The sequence below is a fragment of the Chlorocebus sabaeus genome, chromosome 15, assembly GCF_047675955.1.
Source record: "Chlorocebus sabaeus isolate Y175 chromosome 15, mChlSab1.0.hap1, whole genome shotgun sequence".
NCBI lineage: Eukaryota > Metazoa > Chordata > Mammalia > Primates > Cercopithecidae > Chlorocebus > Chlorocebus sabaeus.
In genome coordinates, this window is record NC_132918.1 from 59,580,305 (window position 1) to 59,606,230 (window position 25,926).

Here is a 25,926-nt window from a genome sequence, read left to right on the forward strand (position 1 = left end):
TAGGGGACCACAGTTATTCTTTTAGTTCTCTCACCAGCTCAGGCCACCTCCCTGGGTCTCACTTCTCTCATTTTCTATTTCAGCAGTTTCATTAGACTGAAGGCCTTCCCTCAATTCTGACATTCTATGATCTAAGACATAGGTCAGAGGCATAGCATTTACTTGGGAAGACAATGCCTATGCTAACAAAGATAAAGAACAACCGAAGGAAACAAATGCTACGAAGCAAATGGCTGGGACCAACAGTAAATGTTATGAGCATTATGTCAGGCAAGATCATCCTGAAGTCTCTTTTCTCATCTGCGAAATATAGAATGATGAGGATTATGACACTTGACAATATCCCATGGGGATGTTTTGACAATGAGATGAAAACAAAATGATATGAAGACACATCAAACAATTGGATACTGTGTTTCCTGAGTGCCAAGCACAGCTCATAATAATAATATTGTCAGGATTCCTCCTACTTCTATGGTCTCTCACCAGCAAAGGCATTTTCCCTGAAGGAGTGACAGCTTGATAATTCTGACATTTCACCAACAGAGAGAGTTTCTCCTCTCATTTCTTCGAAAATTTTCTTGTAAAATTTCCCTTTACCCATTTCAGTTGCTGGACAAATGACCTTGATCACAAAAGAAAAACCTGTGTTTGCCCTCCCTGCTAAACATCCTGCCATGTGGGTAATAAAGAGCTGATGCAGGGACCGCAGAGGTGGATATTTTGGCAAACAAGATCTCACTTAAGCACCTGAGACATTGCTTACTCAGGAATCCTCACAGACACTGCCCTTGGTGCACTGTACATTTACAATGCTTCCTACCTAATCTTTAACCCTCCTCTTGCTCTTAATTTCCTAAGGAATACTTAGGAAATAGCAGTTACTTGACTGATACCAGTCTTTACCAAATTATTGCAAAGGCATATCCTCATGGCTCATATTTCTCCTCCTACTCCTTGGCATGGGACGTGATGGAAGATTTGCCTAGATCAAAGTCAGCAAAACTTTTTCTGTAAAGGGATGGGTAGTAAATATTCTAGACTTTATAGACCATAGAATTTCTGTTGCAACTACTCAAGTCTGCTGCAGTACCATGACAACAGCTATAGGCAATAGGTAAATGAATGAACATGGCTGTGTTCCAGTAACGTTTTATTTACAAAAACAGGCAGTGAGACAGGTTTGGAATGCAGGCCATAGTTTGCTGACCGCTGGCCTAAATGATAGAGATTCATCATGATTCTGAGCTGGATGTGACCCTAGAACGCTTCAAGTCAAATTTCTTCATCTTACAGGTGTGGAGGCTAAGGCCAAGAGAGGCTGTATGACTTGCACATGGTCATAGAGCTATAATGGAAAGGGGCAGAGCCTAGACTAGAACTGTGGTTTCCTGACTCCCAATGTTAGAGTGCTCTTTCTAACATCCCATAGAAGTGCCACACCCAAATAACAAGTTTCACGTGATAATTTTTAAAAAATAAGATCATCAGACAAAACTCCCCCTCTAAAAGGTTGAAATTTGGGGTGATCATTATGTCTTCCACCTCATTTCTCCACCTCTCCAGATGACAGTCCCATGACTTATTATGAGGGGCTGTGAATCAGCAGGGCAATGTGAAAGCTGCTGTACTCTGCTGAGAGGCTTAGCTGACCCAAACTTGGTGAAGATTTTTCCTTAAGCTTCTCCCGTGACAACAGTGGACAGCAAAATGGCAATAAAACTGTCAAAGAATCTGCGAAGCAGGGTAGTCTCTGCACTGCCTCCCTCAACACCCGAGAAATGGAGATGCACTACGCAGATCCTCCTTGAAGGAAGAACTTGCTACCCCAACTGCTGGGAGTAGAGAGACAGCCTCCGGCTGTGGCCCCTTCAGGAACTTCTTTAGCCGCAGAAAGCTGCCTTGCCCCAAATCATGACCTTCCAAGTAGCAACCTTTAATGACTGATCATGGTAGAGGGTAGAGAACCGAACGATTATAGCCTTTGCTGGCAACTCTGATGGGACTGGAGCTCCCTGTGGGTTTGGCTAAGGCTTGTCAGGCCTGCATGACTGCTCAACTTCTCCCTCTGCCTCATCCTGCATCCTTCTCCTTATATCCGCAGGGTCAATCCCAAGGGCACTCCTGAGTAAAAGTCCTGCCTACTCAACTCTGTCAGAGACTGCTTCCTAGAAAACCCAGCCTAAAGGTTGAAGTGGATAAGGTTGAGGGCATGGAGATAATTGTCTTGGTTCCTTTAACAAGGTGGGTATTTGACAAGAGCAGTATTAGAAATAATGACATGACCATTCCTCCCACTTCTTGTCCATCCCCAGCTCTTTCAGATAATTGATGTTATTGGTACAGGACAGAAGCCACTGCCAAGGAAGTTGTTGTCAACCCTGTAGCATCAGTGGTGTCAATGCCGAACCACATTAGGAGGCTGGAGTAGAAAAGCACAGGAGGAAAAGGAAGAAGGTGGTCTAGGAGAGAACGGCCTCAAATGCTTTCCAGTAGGAAGGGAGCTGGGGCATATTGGGACAAGTATGTGAGCTGGCTTAGAGGACTTGGGTTTGAATCCTGATTCTGTGATGTTTGGAAAGGTAAAAATCTCTGTCTCGGTTGCCTCACTGATACAAAAAAACAAAACAAAACAAAACCCTATCTTCTATGGCGCTAGTAAAGCTTAAATGTACATTAAACTTATACATAAATGTGCATTATTGCTACAAAAGACCCAAGGCAAATTTACACTGCCTCCCCATGATGTCCACCCAGTGCTTTGCGTGAAGCAACTTCTCAGTATATCAATAGGACCCTACTGCCTACACCAAAATTAAATAGTTGGGAAAAAGTGGATCAACTTGGGAGAAACAAACTTGCTACTTATAGGAAATATGAAAAATACCAGAAGATAGAAAATAAAATATTTTTACTATGGTTATTTTACACTGCAAATATTCACCTGAATTTTATAGATGATTAAAAACAAGAGTTAAGGAGTTTGGAAATTCTTGTTTCATTTTGAATACAACAGGAGAAACCTCTAAGAACAGTACCTACCAGTAAAAGGAAGAGAGGAAGTGTCTGTTTTTTGGATTGACATTCAATAATTAAATGTGGATACAGGCTAAGATGAGATTTGCAGAAGCCAGACCCTAACTTTTTCATTTGTGCTTTCCCTGTGGAGACAGTAGCCCATGTTTGGGGAGTTTAATTATTCTTATCTGCCAACATGAAGAAACTTAGCTTTAAAAACAAAACCAGCTTTTCTGTAATAGGAGGTTGATCTGGTTTCAAGACTGATTCAAATACTTAAGGGAAGTGTATCAGCAATACTTCCTTCTCTTTTTTAAGTTTTCTTTAAAAATTGTATTTTATTTTATTTCAATAGTTTCTGGGGAACAGGTGGTTTTTGGCTATATAGATAAGTTCTTTAGTGATGATTTCTGAGATTTTGGTGCACCCATCACTACAGCAGTGTGCACTGTACCCAACGTGTAGTCTTTTATTCCTCATCCCCTCCCACCCTTCCCGCTGAGTCCCCAAAGTCCATTATATCATTCTTCTGCCCTCGTGTCCCCCCAGCTTAACTCCCACTTATAAGTGAGAACACATGATGTTTGGTTTTCCATTCCTGAGTAACTTCACTTAGAATAATGGCTTCTAACTCTATCCAGGTTGCTGTGCATGCCATTATTTTGTTCTTTTCTATGGCTGAAGAGTGTTCCATGGTATATATGTAGCACACTTTCTTTACTCATTGGTTGATGAACATTTATGCTGGTTCCATATTTTTGCAATTGTGAATTGTGTTGCTATAAACATGCATGTGCAAGTGTCTTTTTTCATATAATGACTTCTTTTCCTTTGAGTAGATACCCAGCAGTGAGATTCCTGGATTGAATGGTAGTTCTACTTTTAGTTCTTTAAGGAATCTCCATACTGTTTTCCATAGTGATTGTACTAGTTTACATTACCACCAGGATGGGTTCTCACTTTTCATTAGAATGCAAACCCTAACAATTGTCATGTGAAGCATGTAGCTCTCTCTATAGTTAGCAGAACAGAAGATAAATTGAAAAATGATTACCTGGCATCACCTACTCCTTAGCTTCTATGAAAGCCAAAAGAGGAGATGTTTCCACAAGACACACAAGAGCCATCTCTCCTTCCACATCTCTAGGTTATTCCTAAAATTCTATCCTTACAACAGTGGAGCTCATTAGTAGAGTAAATATTTGTTATTTTTGGCCTTATATTCTCATTTCCCTTGTAAGGGGAATCTTATACTTTGTGAGATGAAGCCCAGCTCCCATTAAAGCCATGAATGCCAGAGACTAACTTACCAGTCTCCCATGTGATTAGGGTGTAGAAATATGACCGGCCTCTGCCAGTAAGATGAATTTGACTGGACATGGTAGTTCACATCTGTAATTCCAGCACTTTGGGAGGCTGAGTCAGGTGGACCACTTGAACCCAGCGGTTCAAGACCAGCCTGAGAAACATGGCAAAACCCCATCTCTACAAAAAATACAAAAAACAATTAGCCAGGCATCGTGGCACGTGCCTGTAGTCCCTGCTGCATGGGAGGCTGAGGCAGGAGGATTACCCTGAGCCCAGGAGGTCAAGGCTGCAGTGACCCATGATTGCGCCACTGTACTCAAGCCCAGGCAATAGAGTGAGACCCTGTCTAAAAAAGAAAAAAAAAGTAATGAGAAGAAGCAGAGGCCACATGAGGTCCATCCAGGCAGGTTTGGGGTAGAAACATCAGCCACAACCAGGTTCCCAAGGCAGCAATGTTGGCCAGTCTAAAAACTGTGCCCAGTATCTCATATTATTAGCCTTGAGAACACTCAAGATTCCCTGTGGGAAGGCCAATTTGGAGGGGATCTGAGGCCAGCTGTGTGAGTCACCTGGGAAATGCAACCTCCAGCCCCAGTCAAGCCTTCAGAAGACTGTGGCCCTGGGTGATAGCTAACTGCAAACTCATGAGAGACCCTGAGACACAACCAGCCAGTTACACCCTCCTGAATTCATGACCTACAGCAACCATGAGAGATATTAAATGATTATCATTGTTTTCAGCCCATATGTTTTTGAGTAATTTGTTATGCATCCATAGATGACCAATATAGGAATTGAGCTTTTATGGTAGGTCAAGATAAGAAACAAATATATACAAAATATTTCTGCATTTACCTTAAAACCAGTTTTGAAATCACTATATTGGTGGTGCATAGTCTTTGTAGAAGACTTAAGTTACAGTAAGTTTTTAGAACGTAGGGTTAAAAGAATGACTTTGAAAAAATTAACTTCTTAAATATCTTAAAAATGTTTTTAATTTTGTTTTCATTGACACATAATTATTGTATGTAATTATGGGATACAATGTGGTGTTTAGATAAATGTACATTGTATAAAAATCAAATCAGTGTATTTAGCATATCCATCACCTCATACATTCATCATTTCTTTATGGTAAGAAGATTCAAAATCTTCTCTTCTAGCTATTTTGAAATGTACAATATGATATTGCTAACCACAGTCACCCAACTGTGCAATAGAATACCAAAATTTATTCTTCCTATCTGATTTTAACTTTATACTCATTGACCAATCTCTTCCTATCTTCCTCTCTTCGCTCCTCTGCAGCCTCTGGAGACAAATTTAACTGTTTATTTAAGCAAAGAATGATTTATGAATGGCACAGCCCTCAGAACCACAAGAGGTTTGGAGAACTCTATTCTGCAGTGTGGGCAAGCAGCAGTTATTGACAGAAAATGGAAGTGAGGTACAGAACCAGCTTTACTGGTTACAACTGGGCATTTGCCTTATTTGGATATGGTCTAATCAGTTGGCAACCCAAGGAAAGCTTCACAGAGAAGTAGAAGGTTTATAATTCTGGTATTTGTCAGGGCAGGGCAAGGTTGTGTTCACTATAACGTTCTCAGAGGCCAACACATAGTATGGCATACAATTTTTTTTTCAACAATCACTTAATGAATGAATAGAAAGATAGAAGTAGAGCTGCCAAGCAGTTGGGAGGGAAGTGTTTTCTACAAAGGATCAAGTAGTGTGAAAGCTCAGAAGTGTGAAACAACTGAGTATATTCACGGAAATATCAAGAAGTTTGGTGGTACTGGAATGTAAGGTGTGAGGAAGGGATTGATGAACCTAGATGTATAGCACCAAGGCCAGAAAAAAAATCTTGTGTCAGGTTAGGAGTTTGAATCTTATCCTGTAGGTTAGGATACTACTGTTGTATTGTTTTAGAGCACGATTTGAAAAGATCACCTTTAACAAACAAGGAGAGTGCTTTGAAAGCAGTGACTTGAAATGTAGAACCGGGTACATGTTATTACTGCTCAGATAACAGATCACGTGTTACTATAGTAACTGTTTAGGATCATCACTGCTCAGTGAGAAAGATGGAAGATGACCTCTGACTTCATTTTCTTTGAACTTCTTAGAAATGAAAATTCTGTCTCCATATCTTAGTAAATACATTATGAGCCAAGGTAATCTACAAACTTTAACATTCTTAAATGTTTGGGAAATTAGCTGTACTGCTTTATTTATTTTATTTTGTGATGGAGTCTTGCTCTTGTCACCCAGTCTGGAGTGCAGTGGCATGATCTCGGCTTGCTGCAACCTCCACCCCTTGGGTTCAAGTGATTCTCCTGTCTCAGTCCCCTGAGTAGCTGGGATTACGGGCACCCACCACGATGCCTGGCTCATTTTTGTATTTTTAGTAGACAGAGGGTTTCACCATGTTGGCCAGGCTGGTCTTGAACTCCTGACCTCATGTGATCCACCCACGTTGGCCTCCCAAAGTGCTGGGATTATAGACGTGAGCCACCGTGCTTAGCCAAATTAGCTGTACTTCTAGCTGAGAAAAGTTATCAGCAGAATTATACATGTCCTTGGTAAACTATATTTATAAAAAGGCTTTGTATATCCAAACTGGATGTTGTTACAGAAGTAATTAGAATTTCACAGATGCTCCAAAACCTCGCTTCCCATTAAGATTCCTTTAGTGTGTTAATATGTCTGATCAGTTTCGCTTTTTGAAAATTGTTACCCCTCAATTCTTCCACAGAACTTTGGAAATAATTCCTTAATCTCTGCTAAACAGTAACACTGATATAGACCAGAGAAAGCATCAGGGCTTCTGAATCCCTTAGAAACTTCCCTTGCTTAAGCTCTTCAAACTCTTAAGTCATTAAGTGTGGTGATGACTTACAGTCAGTTAATCTTGCACTATTGTGTTTTTCACCTTGACAGAAAAAGATTTCTCAGGCTAGTCTCACAGATATTTCAACATACTGTTTTATTTTTGGTTACTGACACATTGCGACCACTTTCACTGGAAGAGAGAAGGGATATTTTGGATCATAAGCCAGTTGGATCGTTTTGATGTGGATGCACAATATCTGTTTTCCATTATCCCTTCTGTTTATGTTTTATAGAGATTTACATCTTGTGAAAAATTTAATTTTTTACAACTTCTTTAAAACTCCAAAGAATGCAACAGATTCAGGATTAGTGACAACTTGTGGAGAACCTGCTACGTGTCTGCTACCTTGTCAGATAGCTCCATTTGATCCATGTGTAGCAAGGGGAGGTGGCAAGGAGAAGAGTTTGTAATATAAATAAATCCCTACAACAATATTATTAATTACTCTTATTAGCATACTGATAGCAAAGAACATTATGTATACTGGTGTTAACTAGAAAGAAGTTCTAGTAATCAAGTTTACATAGCTAAAAGAGAAACTCACCAATCATTAATTCATTTAATACGCATGTATTATGGTTTCATTGAAGTTAATATACTTTGTAGCAGGGATACAGTACATTGCACTAGGGTTGTACCCCAGTACATACCCAACACACATTTGCCTTGTTCACAGTGTGTGGTGTACTCATCACAGTGTTCTGCAATTATCTGTCTCCCTGACTAGACTGGGAAATCATTAAGACAGGGACTTGTTTTCTTCGTCACTCTGTGACATCTGGCTTATAATACAAACTTTACAAACATTTGTAGGGAAGGAGGAAGAGGAAAATAAATCGAGGATACAAATTTCAACTATTGAAATGTCATGTTTCAAAGTATCTGCCCTCAGTAAAATCGCTATTGGCTATATTATTGGCTATTTCCCATGCCCTCATTCTGGCCTTTTTTTCTGTTCCCTTTTCATTTCTTCCCTCTTTCTTTCTCCTAATTCTGCCTAGAATCACTAACCTGTTCATGTCTAGTCTTGCTTCTTGTATCCCACGGGAAATTTTGATGGGAATTTAGAGTTTTGTAAATGAGGGGCCTTCATGTACGACAATTTGTTTTCCATGTATGAAAAAAGCACCTAGTAGGTATTCCCTGGTACTTTCACAAAACTATGCACTGGTCTGTCCAGGAGCCCACCTCATGACAAGGACCATATTCCAAATGAGTCTCAATATCCAACTCTTAATACAATGCCTTGAACCTTCCAGACCTCTCTAAACGCCTGATGTGGATACTGAGCTTCTAAGGAAGCTCAGTAACTCTTACACACAGTGCCAGATAGCCCATCACACACGACAGGATCACAAAAAGAGGAAAAAAAAAAATCTAGGAAGAAAACATTTCATTTTAGCTTATAGCTTTTAAGTTCTCTATAATTTCTGGAAACAAAACTTTTATTTTACACTTTAGTATTGTTCTGTTTGAAGTATAAATTGGAGTGAGTGTGTACAATAACCCTCTCAGGGCTTAAGGACTATAAAGCCATAGTTCTTAAAGTACAGTCTGGACCCAGAGCATCAGCATCACGTAGGAAGTTGTCAGAAATACAAATTCTTGGACACATACCAAACCTGTATTTTAAGCCCTCTAAGTAATTTGGATGCATGCTCAAGGTGAAAATCACTGATCTCAAGGCTTTAATCTAATCTTGATGCCATAAAGGAGACTGACACACTGAACTTGAAATGCAAAAGATCATCTTCAGGATCTACTGAAGCCACACAAATGCTAACTCATTCATTCAGTCCACTCATCTGTGATGTAAGAAGGAAAAATATCACTGTCCCTGTTCCAAGCAGAATTCAAACTAAATCGGGGTCAGGAATGGGGTCGAACCACTACACACAGTATTTTCAGGGTTTCAAAGTTAAAAATTTCTTGGTTGAAATTACCAGAAAGGACATGTGTATGTCTGTTTTTCTTTCTTCTCTGGTTAAGAGACAGAAGAAGCTCTTGAAGATGTTTGTAGAAGATACATACCTATCTTGACATGCTCTGCAGGCACCTGGGCATTACCAAAGTGCCTAGGCAGATACTGAGCATGAGTAAAGCCAGTTCATTCACAGAGGTTTCATTTTGAAGTGACAAAGCTTATACTCTGACATATTTAAGCTTAAATTGCCCCTGGATCCTGTTAACATTCTGACGTATATTAACAACCACAATGATTAATAAGCTTTAACTATTATTATAGTTAGTGGGCCTCCCAAAAATGTAATAGGACCAAAACAGACACCAGTTACCTGAGCAGTGTTAGACCCTTATAAGACAAAGTGATGGGATTGTCTTCATGATTTCTATGTAATGACAGGAAGTTCTTGCAGTCCTGAAAGCAATAAAGTTCTCATGTGTAATGAGGGTCCTGCTATGAGTTTCCACACCAGACAGGTATTTCAAAAGCATGTGCTCCCATCATCTTAATATCTGTAGTCATAATCAAAGAACTTCCATTTCAGCAGCAGCATTAATTACATTCTACTGTTCTGGTAACATAAGAGGTCACAATAAGGGGTCATCATAGTCATAAGAAGCAGTAGAAGGATTAAGGGGCTTCCTGTGTTGCACGGTTTTGGGCAGCAAGCACTTTAGCAGTTACATGGAATGAGCACTGAAATGTCCTATAAATCATCCCAGTAGATGCCAGGACACAAGCAGATGCCAGGACGCAAGCAGGATGCAAGCCAGAACACAAGCAAAACTGAAAAATACATTTAATGAACGTATTCAGAACCTTGCAATCAGACAATTTGAAAAGAAGCTATTATAACTTCAGAGTATATGTATTTTTTATTTTATAATCTAGCTTCTTTTTAATTTACAAATTTAGTTTACTATAATCTTCTCAGTAATCAAAGTGTCCAAAAGTCTTAATCCAGCCTTACTAGCAGGCACACTAAAGTAATGGAGGGCAGAATTGGGGTCTTTGCTTTCCAACATTTACCTCTTTTTAAAAATCGACTTCTAATCTAAGAATTCATGTACCTAGTACTTCCTTAAGTCAAAGCTTTTAATGTTAAAAACAAGGCAGCTTCTTGCCTCACCTTCAAGTTCCAGTCTCCAAAGTTGACCATATTCAACTCTTTAACTTGTTTTTTTTTTTTTTGTATTTACCTTTATCTCTCTATAGCACATGTTTATACAACCATTTTTTTTAAACTTTTCTGTTTTAGACTATCTATGGACATCCTACTATACATGGGGAATGTGAATTTTGTTCTTTCTTTCCTCTCTCTGTTATACACGCACACACACATACACACACATATGCACACATATGCTTACAAATATTTTTCTTTCCTCCACCTTTCTAATATAGTTACATCACATTTTAAAAATAATTGAATGTTTAAATTATGACTATGCAAATATTGTACAAAGCTAAGCACTCAATGTGTGCAGATTACTAATATTTTCTTTTAAAAATGACTTTTTGTTTTTCCAGGAGTTCATAATTGTCCTGGATTTTTTACTTTGTTTAGTTTTCTAATCTTTCTAATTCATCCCTAAACTCACCAAAGGAACTGAAAACTCCTCTAATTATGATAAAATCCAAATGGGTTATCCATTAGTTCCATTCCTCTCTAGGAGATATTTATTCAGCCCTTGGAATTCTCAGACTCATTCTAGTCTAAATGGATTGTTTTTCCAGGCCTGTTGCCCAGCTATTGTTCAGTGACCTTTCTTTATTCTCATTCTGGGAATCCCCTTAACCTCTCTCCTATATTGGATTTCCTATCTCCTGAAGTTCATGTCTTCCTCTTTCTTGATTGACTCTTATATTTGATGAAGCATATCCTCTAGGAACTTCCTAAGAAAAGTCATGGAGGGTAGATATTTTTCAGACCTCGTTTTTGATACTGGATTCCTGCAAATGTCTTTCTTCCTTTCTCACACTTGATTGATAGTTTGGATAGATAAATAATTGTAGGTTCAAACTTTATTGTCTTCTAGCTTTTAGGTATTTGTTGAAAAATAAGACACCACTCTTTTCTCTGATACTTTACAAGTGGTCTGTTTGATTCTCTCTAGATATTTTTCTTATTTATTTGACAATTTTTTTCATTTTCTGTTCTTTTTTCCTGGAATTTCTATTTGTTAAGTACTGAATCACCTAGATGAATCACTTTGTTTTCTTATCATTTATTAATTATATTCTGGTAAATTTCCTCACTTTTATCTTCCAAACCTTCTACTGAATTTTTTATTTCTGCTATTAAAATTATAACTTCCAGAGCTCTTTCTTATTCTCTGTATTATTTGTTTCACAGAGATAATATCCTCTTCTATCTTTTAGAATTTTAATATTGCTTCTTTAATTTTTTATTTTAAAAAACTTTTGTGGATACATAGTTTTTGAATTTTTATTTTCTTGCCTATATTGTCTGTTTCCTGAGTTCTTTGTATATTTTTGTCTTGATTTCTCTTTTTGGTTAGATTTCCTCAGATACTGGCTACTGCATTGTTACATGTTCACATGTAAGTGTGAAACATTAAAAGTCAATTTAAGCTCTTTCTGTAGATTCAGGGATTGTCAACTGGTAGGACTCATTCCCACCATTTTGTTGAGGAAATGTTAACATCCTTAGGATTCTCAGGCTGGTAAATGCTTTCAGAGAGATATCTTCTAAAGAGTCCTTGTTTTTCTGAACCTGAAGGAGTCCATGCTGTTCTTCCAGTGTTTCAGAAGCCAAGTAGGAAGGGTATCTGGGGATTTCATAACTTAATATGAAGACTTTCAATTCATCTCTTTGTTACATCACATCACCCTTTCCTTTGGTGTACCTAAATCCAGAACCTTCCTGATTCAATGTTCCACCAAATTGAGTCTATTTTCTTCTGTCTTGACTGTGGAGAGGAATATTGTGGCTTTGCCAGTGGAGAGAAAGGCACCTGGAGTCTATTTCTCCTTATGCACACTGTCAACCAACCTTCCCATTTTAATTTTCACCTATACCATGCCTTCAGAGGTAGTTGAGGCCTCCAAATCTTGAGCATTTATGAGATTCTGTAGGTTCAGTTGCCTTGCTTCTCCTAGCCTACACCTTACCCTCCCTTCTTTCCTATATACATCTCAGGCACTTAGCTTTCAGCTTTCCCTGTTGCTGTTTTTTTGTTGTTGTTGTTTTTTGTTTTGAGACGGAGTCTTGCTCTGTCGCCCAGGCTGGAGTGCAGTGGTGTGATCTCAGCTCACTGCAAGCTCCGCCTCCTGGGTTCACTCCATTCTCCTGCCTCAGCCTCCCGAGTAGCTGGGACTACAGGTGCCCACCACCACGCCCAGCTAATTTTTTGTATTTTTAGTAGAGACGGGGTTTCACCGTGTTAGCTAGGATGGTCTCGATCTCCTGACCTCGTGATCCACCTGCCTTGGCCTCCCAAAGTGCTCGGATTACAGGTGTGAGCCACCACGCCTGGCCAGCTTTCTCTGTTTTCTAAATCAGTTATCACTCATCCATCTGCTTTATATCTTTCTCAAGTTCACTAAAGCTCTCATCTGCTTCCATCTCCTCTTACATTCTCTTTTTTTCTGTAGGTTTATATCAGCTTTATTCCTTTTTGGTCACATTAGTGGGGCTTCAAGCAGAGATAAATGTGTATTTTTACTCCATGATTCTAATGCTCATTTCTTTAAGGAAAAAGAAAAAGCACCCAGTTTAGAAAGGAATTTGGATATTAACTATTCAATCAGTGTTATTTCAATTTTTAGCAGTGGAATCTATCTTTTTCAAGACACAATCTTTTATAGAAATTCAATTTATAAAATAGATAAGAGTGAAGATAATTTTGGTTGAAACTGAGAAAAGAACAGGGTCTACATCTAATTTCTCCTAAAAATATTTTTAAACATTTCACATGGAAAAAGCAAAATAGTGCACAGAGATCCACTATAATCTTTTATTCAAGAAAGAACAGAGGAATTCACTGGAAAAGGAAAGATCTCAGTGAAGAGAGGATGGGTAGACAGCCTTCATGCCAACAACTGACTGAGAACTGTGAGTAAAGCCCTAATATGGGAGGCAGAGAGAGAGTGTTCCTCTATGATCCAGCTTTCCACTGGGGGATCATGCAATCCAGGCCATGTAAGAGCATCTTGTCCCTCCCCAGCCCTGGTGCTAACTTGGAAAAACACTGGCAGGCTGGTAAGAAAGAAAGGCTCCAGGAAGTACCCCAAGCATTTTTCCAGACCCAAACCTCAGTTTCCATGATATGATTACTATGTATTGTATGCCTATTTTAAAATATCTCATATACTCCATAAATATGTACCCACATAAAATGTTTAAGAACCATATGATCATCTATATAGATGCAGAAAAAGCATTTGAAAAAAGTCAGCATTCTATCATGATAAAACCTTCTACAAATGAGGCATAGAAGAACCCTACCTCAAAATAATAAAGGCCATATATGACACATCTACAGACAACATCATACTGAATGGGGAAAAGTTGAAAGTAATTCCCCTAAACCTGGTACAAGTTAAGAATGCCCACTTTCATTACTCCTATTCAACACAGTACTAGAAGTCCTACCTAGAGCAACCAGGCAAGAGAAAAATAAATAGCACCCAAATTGGAAAAAAGAAAGTCAAATTATTTCAGTTTGCTGATCATATGATCTTATACCTAGAAAATGCTAGACTTCTCCAAAAACTGGTAGATTAGATGAACAAATTAAGTAAAATTTCAGGATACAAAATCAACATACCAAAATCTATTGCATTTCTGTACACCAATAACAATAACACTAAAAACCAAGTCAAGAAGGCAACTCCATTTACAATAGCCACAAAACAAAACAAAAAAAAACAAAACAAAAAAAACCCTAGGAATACATTTAACCAAATAAGTGAAATATTTCTACAAGGAAAACTACAAAACACTAATGAAAGAAATCATAGATGACACAAACAAATGGAGACACACCCCATGCTCATGGATGGGTAGAATCAATATTATGAAAATGACCATACTGCCAAAAAGCAGTCTACAAATTCAATGCAATTCCCATCAAATACCACCATCATTCTTCATAAAACTAGAAAAAGAAATCCTAAAATTCATATGAAACAAAAAAAGAGCCTGCATAGCTAAAGCAAGACTAAGCAAAAATAATAAATCTGGAGGCATCACATTAACTCACTTCAAACTATACTATAAGGCCATAGTCATCAAAACAGCATGGTACTGGTATAAAAACAGACACAAAGACCAATGGATCAGAATAGAGAACCCAGAAATAAAGCCAAATACTTATAGCTAACTGATACTCAATAAAGCAAACAAAAACATAAAGTAGGAAAAGGACATCCTATTCAACAAATGGTGCTGGGATAATTGGCAAGTCACATGTAGAAGAATGAAACTGGATCCTCATCTCTCACCTTATACAAAAATCAACTCAAGATGGATCAAAGACTTAAATCTAAGACCTGAAACCATAAAGATTCTGGAAGATAACATTGGAAAAAACCCTTGTAAGACACTGGTTTAGCCAAAGACTTCGTTACCAAGAACCCTAAAGCAAATGCATCAAAAACAAAGATAAATAGATGGGACTTAATTAAGCTAAAAAGCTTCTGCACAGCAAAAGAAATAATCAGCAGAGTTTACAGACAACCCACAGAGTGGAAGAAAACCTTCATAATCTATACATCCAACAAAGCCCTAATACTCAGAATCTACAAAGAACTCAAACAAATCAGCAAGGAAAAAAAAAAAACCATAAAAATTTGGGCTAAGGACATAAGTAGACAATTAGCAAAAGAAGATATACAAATGGCCAACAAACATATGAAAAAATGCTCAACATCACTAAGTATCAGGGAAATGCAAATAAAAACCATAATGTGATACCACCTCACTTCTGCAAAAAATGGCCATAATTTTAAAAATCAGAAAATAATAAATGTTGGCATGGATGCAGTGAAAAGGGAATACTTTTACTCTGTTGATGGGAATGTAAACTAGTACAACCACTATGGAAAGCAGTATGAAGATTCCTTAAAGGACTAAAAGTAGATCTTCCATTTGATCCAGCAATCCCATTACTAGGTTATCTACCTAGAGGAAAAGAAGTAATTATATGAAAAAGACACTTGCACATGCGGTTTATAGCAGCACAATTTGCAATTGCGAAAATATGGAACCAGCCCAAATGTCCATCAATCGATGAGTGGATAAAGAAAATGTGATACACATACACATGTGGTATACACACCATGGAGTACTATTCAGCCATAAAAAGAAATGAAATAATGGCATTTGCAGCAACCTGGATGGAATTGGAGACTATTATTGTAAGTGAAGTAGTTCAGGAATGGAAAACCAAACATCCTATGTTCTCACTCATGTGGGAGCTAAGCTCTGAGGACATAAAGGCATAAGATTGATACATTTGGACTTTAGGAATTTGGGGAAAAGGGTGAGGGTGGTGAGGGATAAAAGACTACACGTTGGGTACAGTGTTCACTGGTTGGGTGATAGGTGCACCAAAATCTCATAAATTGCCATTAAAGAACTTATTCATGTGGCCAAACACCAACTGTTCCCCAAAAACCTATTGGAGTAAAAAAAAAATTTTAAGAAAACCTAGAGAAAACTCTTCTGGACATTGGTCTATGCAAAGAATTCATGACTAAGACTACAAGAGCACCAGAAACAAAACCAAAAATAGACAAATGGGACTTAGTTAAACTAAAATGTTTCTGCATAGCAAAAGAAACAAATCAACAGCATAAAGAGGCAATCTGCAGAATAGGAGAAAATATTTGCAAACTATGAATCTGGCAGGGACTAATATCCAGAATTCATGAAGAACTCAAATAACCATCATAAAAAAAAAAACCCAACTAACTTGAATAAAAAGAGGGCAAAGGATATGCATGAACAGACATTTTCAAAAGAAGACACAAATGGCCAAAAAACATATGAAAACATGTGCAACATCACTAATCATCAGATAAATGCAAATTAAAACCACAAGAAGATACCATATTACACCAGTCAGAATGGCTATTACTAAAAAGACAAATAATAACAGATGTTGATGAGGATACAGAAAAAAAGGAAAGTTTATACAGTATTTTTGTAGGAATATAAATTTGTACAACCTGTATGAAAAATAGTATGGAGATTTCTCAAAGAACTATCATTCAATCTAGCAATCCCACTACTGGGTATATACCCAAAGGAAAAGATCATTATATCAAAAAGATACCCACTTTTATGTTTACTGCAGCACTATTCACAACAGCAAAGATATGGAACCAACCTAAGTGTCCATCAAAGGATGATTGGATAACAGCAGTACACACACACACACACACACACACACACACACACACACAATGGAATACTATTCAACCACAAAAAAAGAATAAAATCTTGAATTTTGCAGCAACATAGAAAGAATCGGAGGCCATTATCTTAAGTGAAACAACTCAGAAACAGAAAGTCAAATACCAACGTTCTCACTTATAAGTAGGAGCTAAATAATGTGTACATATGGATATAGAGTGTGGAATAATGGATGTTGGAGACTCAGAAGAGTGGGAAGTTGGGAGAGAGGTAAGGGATAAAAAATTACTTAATGGGTATAATGTACCATATTCAGGTGATGATTACACCAAAAGCCCAGACTTTACCACTGTGCAATATATCCGTGTAAGAAAACTGCACTGCACCCCTTTACTTTATAGAAATTATGACAATAATATATATTTTTGAGATAGGGTCTCACTCTGGCACCCAGGCCGAAGTACAGTGGTATAATTACAACTCACTGCAGCCTAAATCTCTTGGGCTCAAGGATTCTCCTAGTCTCAGCATCCCACGGAGTTAGGACTCCAGGTGCAGGCTATCATGCCTGGCTGAATTTTAAAAAATTTGTTTAGAGACAGGGTCTTGCTATGTTGCCCAGACTGGTCTCAAACTCCTAGCCTCAAGTGATCCTCCCATCTCAACCTCCCAAAACATTGGGATTACAGGTGTGAGCCCCCACCTTCGACCATAAATATTTTAAAACATTTTTTAAGAGCCTCTTCTGCACCAGACACAGTGTTAGACTCTGGAAAAACAGAGATGAGCAGTACAGACATAGCTTCTGTTCTCATGCTGCTTAGTATCCTCAACCTGTCATCCTGGAGGTCTCCAAGGAGCCTAGCTTGAAAATTAGTCATCTGATCTGAGGTCCAGAGAGGAAAAAGCCTTCCTGGTCTTAAGTCATGCTTGAATGTTAAATGTACTTGTTAAATGTTAAATGTATCAGATAAGGGTATTTGATATACAATTAAACAGATCACAGGGTGATGGTCAGGTGAGAAAATCAAAGACCTGTGTTATGACTGAGGCTTCCCATATGGAGATGTGGAATAAGCCAGAAAAAGGCTATAAATTGTGCATAAAGCTCCTAATAAAATAGTGAATGTTTGCCCACCTGAAAACTTAACTGTTTATTTTTACCCTGCCATTCCCTTTGAATAGATTGCTTTTGGTTTACAGTTGAAATATTTAAAATAAAAACCTGTAATCAAATTTAGAAGAAAAAAATATCTCAGCCCTTTTCATCTAGTAAGAATACTCTGTGTCACAGTTTATCATCTAGTGCTAGAGTGTATCACAGTTAGGCTTTTCAGATTAAAAAAAAAAATAGAAGAAACTAAGAAATAGGGCTTTATCCATGAAGCACAAGCAATCCTATTTATTGGGACTGACAATGCTAAACAAGTTTTAGTTTCGTTTTTCAGACCAAATCTCTTCAAATAACTGACTGACCTTCGGAGTGATGGTCCTCCCAGCTTAACTGAATGTACTCTGCTTCTACAGGACAAGTTAGGTAGGGAGATTCCTTTTTCCAGAAACTGCAAAAACTTGTTATTATGCACTGCTATGCTGCCATTTGATCACAAGGGACAACTGAATTTCAATTATTTCATCCTTGGAGACTAAGAGTTACTTACAATAATAATAAGCAATTTTTCTTTGAGTTTCCTGGCCCTTGGGTCAGACATTCAACTTCTATTGGCCTCAGTTTCTTCATCTGTTATACTAGGATATCAGACTTAAACACCTGTAAGATTTCTTCGAAGTTATTCCAAGATAATCAGTAGCTGCCCATGTATTTTGAAGTCTAAAGGAACTTACTCACCTAGAGAAGTGCAACCCAGGACATTTTCCAAACACCTGGCCAACGCTTCAATATCGCTGTCCTGTCAAAATAAGGGAGAAAGATTTATTTTCCCTGTATGGTAGAAGGACACTTAATAACATGGAAAAATGTTCTTACTCCATTTAAGAAAAAAAAAAAAAATCTTGTTCCAAAATTATTTCAGTACAATCTTATTTTTAAAAAGAAAAATATCTTTATGTATATCTACATCACTCTCTCCATAACAATCTTTAGATTAAAAAATTTTTTTATTATACTTTAAGTTCCAGGGTATATGTGCACAATGTGCAGGTTTGTTACATATGTATACATGTTCCATGTTGGTGTGCTGCACCCATTAACTTGTCAACAATCTCTAGATTCATTGCTCTGTCTCTCATGGCAAAAACATACACAAAAAATGTTAGCAGTGGTTTTGACTAAAAGGTGAAATTATGAGTGATCTTTATTGTCTCCTTTGCGTGCTTATGTCTTTTCCAAATTATCTATAATAAATACATATTAATTCTATAAATATAGTAAATGCTATCAGAATAAAAGAAATATTTTATTCAATTTACAATTTAGTCAATACAGCAGAAATCTGACACATTTTTTCCTTGGAGAAGAACTAGCTCTTCTTTGGAAATGTATGGTCTTCAAGGAGTGCTAAATCTAAGAATATCACTCGTCATTTACCTTAACCCTCAATAAGAGTCAGACATCCCCCATAAGGGTTAGGGAAATCTCAGAACTGTATTTGATTAAAAATATTGTCTTCAATACAAAATAAATCTGTCCTTCACCCAGCAGGCTTGAAATAACCCAAAACAGTATCCTAATGCTCTGGGAAAAGTGTTAATTATTTTCAGGTTTGTGGTTATGCTAAGGAAAATTAAGAATTTATGGCTGGGCACAGTGGCTCACACCTGTAATCCCAGCACTTTGGGAGTCCAAGGTAGGCAGATTACCTGAGGTCAGGAGTTCAAGACCAGACTGGCCAACATGGTGAAACCCTGTCCCTACTAAAAATACAAAACTTAGCTACTCATGGCAAAGATTCAGTCAAAGAAAACATCTTTCAGGAGCATATGATGGCCAGTGTGATTGAGAATTATGCTGCTGATTGGAACTTTTGCATGTCTTCACTGTTTCATAATTTAAATTGAAATTTACTGGAGCTAAATGGCCTGAGAGAGTAACTACATCTTGCTAGATGCCAAATCACAGTGTCACCAGCCTTCAGTCATCTCAGCCAAATGTTGGGAAGCCAGATTTTCAAATGCTGTGAAAATAACGGATTCTTTGTTGATGAACTTAAATGTTCTTTAAGTCTCCTTCCCCCATAGCCATAAACCCCTCCATTATAAGAATATGCCTTAGAGGCATGAGGAACATCTTGTAAAATTCAATTCTGAAAAACTGTCCCATAGATTCAAATTTAGTCCAATGCCCACATTTTTTTCAGAAACCTATGCAGTCATTTCACTAATGGATTGGACATTGCTTTTATGGTAGCTGTTCTCAAAAGATAGTCAGATCCGTGAAGTACGTGATAACTATCAATGCCTACCTAGCAGCCACAGAAAAAAAACTATCAAATCTGAAGGAATCTCCCTTTTAAGACAATGTCAATATATAAATATTGAAAATAATGTTTTCTCTAACAATTCCCATTTATTTTTCATCTGGAAAATATACAAATTTATCAAAGACAATAAATACCCTAAATCCCACTGCTATTAATACAAACACACACACATAAACATATATAGTCGATCTTTTCTATATACATCTATCTCTTAGATATTTCAGATCATACTATATATGTATGCTATATGCATGCCTATCTTTTAGATATTTGAGATTATACTACATATGTATGGCATATGTGTCTATACATAAGATACACATAAAACAGTACAATGTACTATTGTACAATATTGTTTGGAATATTAAATTAATTAAATTAAAGGGGGTTAGTACTGATATAAAAAAAAGTTTATGTTTTTAGAACAGACATTTCAGTCACTGCATTCTCAGGTATTCCAAGCCAAATATGATGACATCAATAGATTGCATTTTAAAAACATTGTTTGGTTTTTCTGTTTCCAAACAGAAAATGTACAATATTGTTTGAACTTTTATCCGATGCTCTTAAAAATTCTTCAGAAGCATAATTTTAATGGCTGGACCACTGCGCTCTAAAGGCATATCATATGTATTTATCCATAGCCTTATCATTGGACATCTAGATTGCTTTCATTTTATTTTGTTGTAAATAATACTGCAATGATGATCATTACACATACATCTTTGTTTCATGTTTATTGTTATTTCTTTAGGTTGGCCAATCAGAAATAGAATTATTGGGTCAAGGAATATGACAATTTAGAAACCCTCCTCTTTCTCTGTTCTTATTCTTTTCTCTACACTCCTACACATCCCAACAAGTACATTTTCTCCACAAGGAGCTAATATATGCCTTCATATTATTTTCATCCTCCTATCTATTAAAATATGCTCTCTGTCAAGAATAGATATGACAGATCCATTAAAGTCAAAATGCTTGATAAAGTTCATGTGTTCTCTCTCTCAGGATATTTGTGTTTCATAAGGCATATAACCTCCTATCAGAGGAGTTAATTTCTAACAGCAAAAGTTTAGGCAGCAGCAAGTAGGCAATCTCAAAGGAGGAAGTCGGATGGGGTCTTCACAGGATTGTATAAATCACACCACGTAGATCTTCATTTAGTTATCAGGCAGTTGTTGACAAAATAATCCAGATTATCGCCTCACCTTAGAGCTAGTCATAATGAAAGATACCATTCACAAGAAAAAAACTGTGTCACTTCATTATCCAGTTGTATTTCATTCAGGAAACATTTATTAAATTAAAGAGGGTTGGTACTGATATAAAAAAAAGTTTATGTTTTTAGAACAGACATTTCAGTCACTGCATTCTTATGTATTCCAAGCCAAATATGATGACATCAATAGACTGTATTTTAAAAATATTGTTTGGTTTTTCTGTTTTCAAAATAAAACCCTGTTTCTAACAACAACAACAACAACAACAAAACCAATTGTGTGTCAAATGTATACAAAGACAAGGAAGAGAGATGAAGCCTAAGCCTACCATTTGGGGAAAAATAATCATTTTCTGGCACAGTTTGTTTCTCAAGCTATTGCTTACAATCACTTATCCAAGAGACTCTGGTCGTTGTGTATTATCCAAGCTGTAGCCAACTCCAGTGAAAAAGGTGCAGAAAGGTAGGAAAGAGGTTTTGCCACACCTATTAGGGAACAAACCAATAAAAACCTACTCATGGGAGAAGCCTAGTTCTAAAAGGTTTATTTTTCCCAAGTCTAAGAACAGTTAGCCTTTATGTGGATAAAGATTCTGAGAAAGGAGCCAGAGGAAGGCAAGAGATAAGATGCCATATTCTTCCCTCCTCCACTATCCGCAGTGAACTTGCTCTCGCTAAATGAGTTAAAGGGAAAAACAAATTTACATTGACTAAAAACAATAAATAAATGATTTGGTTAAGAAAAATACTGAGTAAATTTGAAACTTAAAGAGTTGGAGATGATAAACCAATGACAGAGGGTTCTGTTTGAAAGTTAGGTAAGTGAAAACCATTTACACAGTTCTCATTGAAGCGGAATGAATAGCTAAGGGAATGATATCTGTAAAATGATAACTGTATTTAATATTATGTATATTGTTTGGTAGCAAGTGAATTGTGACTGTATAAATGAATGAATGAAAGCTACCTAGCTGCCACAAGAACTTAGTTTGGGATGAGAGTTCAGTTTGAGCACCAGCAGTCCCTTGGAGATGGCATATCTATCTTTAGATGTTCTTGAGAGTCTCCCAAAAGGTTATTATTTTGCTCATGGCTCCTTCACCTTGAAGGTGTGAAAACTCAGCCATCTGTCTACATCTAGCACCCTCAGCACTCTCCTGGCTGGTAGGCTATACTGACTCCCGAAGGCATATCTAGAGAAGGCTTGGCACATATCAACACACGCATAGATAGGTTCAGAGCTACAGAAGTGTTTTCTGTTTCCAGCGGCTGAAAGCTGCTCTGAGTGAGTGAGAATGGATGCATGCATGCTTTCATGCTGTGCTGCCAGGCCCGACACCATGTCCTCCATCTGCCAAACAATCCCAAGCAGGCATAGACCTATAAATGTACGTACAGAGTATAGTATGCATAACCTTCTATCACAGCCCCCGCTATGGAGAAGTGCTCAACCGAGCTTCATCTTGCTCAGGCCTCAGGCACGTCCTCACTCAACCTTATGTCAACAGACGCGAAGGTATAGAGGGGCTGATTTCTTTCACCTCTTGGTCACCTCTCCTCTCAGAGTCATTCCACAGAGATGTAAATCCCACCAAATCATGCAAAACCCTCTTCCCTCCTCACCCAGAGTCACTCTGGACCCTTTTTTTTTTTTTCCCCCCCTGAAAGACTTCATTTGAGTATACTCACACCTTCTTGAAGCTGTGGCCATGCACTGGCCACAAGCAGCCAGGAAGTGGCCTCAATGCAGGCTGAGGACCTATAGAGCTCATCTATGTACATGAATATTGCAACTCTGTTGTAGTGTTTTTGTAGTTTTTCTTCTTTTGATGTCATTATTAATGACGCATTATTTTTACTGAGACAAAATTTGCACATGATTAAATGCAAGATCTTAAGGGTACAATTCTGTATTTTCAAAAATGTATACACTTGTGTATACACCACCTGAAGCAAGGTAAAGAATACCTCTGTCATCCCCAACAGTTTTCTCAGGCCTCCTTTCAGCCAATCCCCATTCTCCACAGGTACTGTTCTGATTTCTATCACCACAGACTCATCATAAGACTGTTCATGTTACCCTTCACTGCACTGGCCTTTGATTAAAGTAAAATTCACCCTCCTTACAAGTTCTTCATGCATAGCTGTAACTGGTCTGACTTTTCCAACCTCATATGATCTTTTTGCTTATTATGCAGTTTCTGGAACGTGCCCAGTGTATTCATGACCTGTAGCTCTCCCACACTCTCTGTTCCCTCTCTGTGAAGCACTCTTCTCCCAATTCCCCTTTGTCCCATCGAGGACTGGCTCCTTTCCATCCTCCAGGTCATGGCTGAAAAGTCATCTTCTAGAAACTCTCCTTGACTTCCGTTACTAGTAGGTCTTCCCTTAACCAAATGCCCATTCCTTTATCACTTCAGCTTCTTCATTTTCTAGTTGCTCTTACTTCTTTGTGTCCTGGCTAATAGGCTACCTATACCAATAGACTGTACACTGCCTCCATTCATTCATGTATTCCACAATATCTACTAAGTATTTGTTCTATGATAAACACTGTTCAAGGTGCTGGGAATATAGCAGTGAAAAAAAAAAACAGAATATCTGCTCTACTGGCTTTCATTCTAGTAAAGGGAGACAGGCCATAAATGAATAAGCAAGAAAATAGTGGCAACTCAGTTGGCAATAAAGACTATGGAAGAAAATAAAGTAGGGGAGGAAAGAGGGGATTCTCAGTCCCGTGAATGCTATTTCATACAAGGTGGTCAGAGTCCTCCCTGATAAGATGACATATAAACAGAGACTTGAAGACAGGGAGGGAGCAAATCATTTGTGTATCTGGCAGGAAGAGAATTCAAGGCTTCCAAAGGCAGGGACATGTTTGGTGTGTTCCAGAACCTGGAAAGAAGCCACAGGGGTGGAGTGAGTGAGGGCAGTTCTTGTGTTGACGGAAGAGAAGGCTTAGTGAGGTGATGATGATGAAGTACTGAAAAGCCTTTATTTGCTTTAAATGAGATGGGAGGGTTAGTAGGAGACCAGTTAGAAGCTATGACAAGGAGGTGATGATGGCTTTGGCAGTAGGAATGCAGGTAGTAAGTAGAGGTCAAATTCCAAGCATACTTTAAAGGTCAAGCCAACAGGTTTTGCTTATGGATTGGATATGAATGTGAGTGAAAGGATGTCAGTCAAGGTTGGCTCAGGAGAAGCGAATTTGGACTGAGGGTAGAGTATATGAGGGGCTTAACTTTAGTGCATGCTTATTTCAGGATGTCCATTAGAGACTCCTAACCCTACTCCCAGGCAAGACTGGATATGTGAATCTAGAGTTCTTTTGTACACGCTTATTTCAGACTGGATATGTAAGTCTAGAGTTCTGTCAAAACAGAACTGAAGAATGGTAGACACACATTTGGGAGCTGTCAATCAATAAATACTATGTAAATATGTAAGGCTGAGTGAGATCCCATGAAGGTGGAACTATGTCTATTGTGTTCATTACCGTATACCCAGTGCTTAGACTATTCACATATGTGATGCATAAATGAATGACCCAGAAAGTAACTCATCTATGTTGTGTGTGTGTGTGTGTGTGTGTGTGTGTGTGTGTTTTGAGACAGAGTCTCGCTCTGTTGCCCAGGCTGGAGTGCATGGCCGGAGCTCAGCTCACTGCAAGCTCCGCCTCCCGGGTTTACCCCATTCTCCTGCCTCAGCCTCCCGAGTAGCTGGGATTACAGGCGCCCGCCACCTCGCCCGGCTAGTTTTTTTTGTATTTTTTAGTAGAGACGGGGTTTCACCGTGTTCGCCAGGATGGTCTCGATCTCCTGACCTCATGATCCGCCCGTCCCGGCCTCCCAAAGTGCTGGGATTACAGGCTTGAGCCACCACGCCCGGCCCTGTGTTGTGTTTTTAAAGGTGTTTTTTGAGACAGGGTCTTATCTGTTGCCCAGGCTGGAGTACAGTGGCTTAATCATGGCTCACTGCAGCCTCGGCCTCTTGGGCTCAAGTGATGTTCCAGCCTCAGCCACCCAAGTAGCTTGGTGCCACCATGCCACCATGCCCAGCTATTTTTAAATTTTTTTTGTAGAGATTAGGTCTCACTATGTTGCCCAGGCTGCTCTCAAACTCCTTAGCTCAAACCATCCTCCCACCTCAGCCTCCCAAAGTGCTAGGATTATAGAAGTTAGCCAGTGTACCCAGCCCCACCTACTTTTTTTTTTCCTGCAAGTTGCATTTTAAACTATTATCTACTCTCCCACAAATGATGTCCAGAACAGCCCTGAAAAATATTACTAAGTTACTGAAACCAAAACACCAAGGTGACCTTATCCATCTTCTTCACACTCAGATGTACCTTTCACATCTCAGCTTGATCTCATTAGAAGCCAAGTCCTTGCTTATGTGCATTCATAATTCATAGGAAGGCAGAAGATGCCGTTTAGCATAAAGCCATAGGACAGGGCTGATGGCACCTTTGTGAGGGCTTCCCTGAAATCAGAAAGCTGATATCACAACTCCCATCTCACTACTGATGGTGGCCTTCTGCCTTAAAGTATGTGCAGTGATAGGAACACACAGCCACATCTGCAAAACTCAAACTGCCAACAAGCCCCCAAAGCTCCCATAAGACTAAAAGCCTCTTTCACTGAATTCCGAATTGCTGAAACGTGACTGTCAATGTGTCCACATTTCACTGCTAATGCCTTG

The 25,926-nt window shown here is 38.3% G+C and overlaps 1 protein-coding gene across 5 annotated transcripts in view; it reads right to left on the reverse strand.

The window, feature by feature from the left end:
* NEK11 (NIMA related kinase 11) overlaps nt 1–25,926 on the reverse strand; it is a 302,909-nt gene that overhangs the window by 80,584 nt on the left and 196,399 nt on the right. For 4 of the 5 annotated variants that reach the window (XM_038002888.2, XM_008009148.3, XM_038002887.2 and 1 more), the window contains one exon: nt 18,416–18,476. In XM_038002888.2, the coding sequence (XP_037858816.2) occupies nt 18,416–18,476 (61 nt within the window). Of the gene's footprint in view, nt 1–4,328; nt 4,504–18,415; nt 18,477–25,926 lie in introns of all 5 variants that reach the window. The other variant, XM_073023610.1, reaches the window with a different exon arrangement.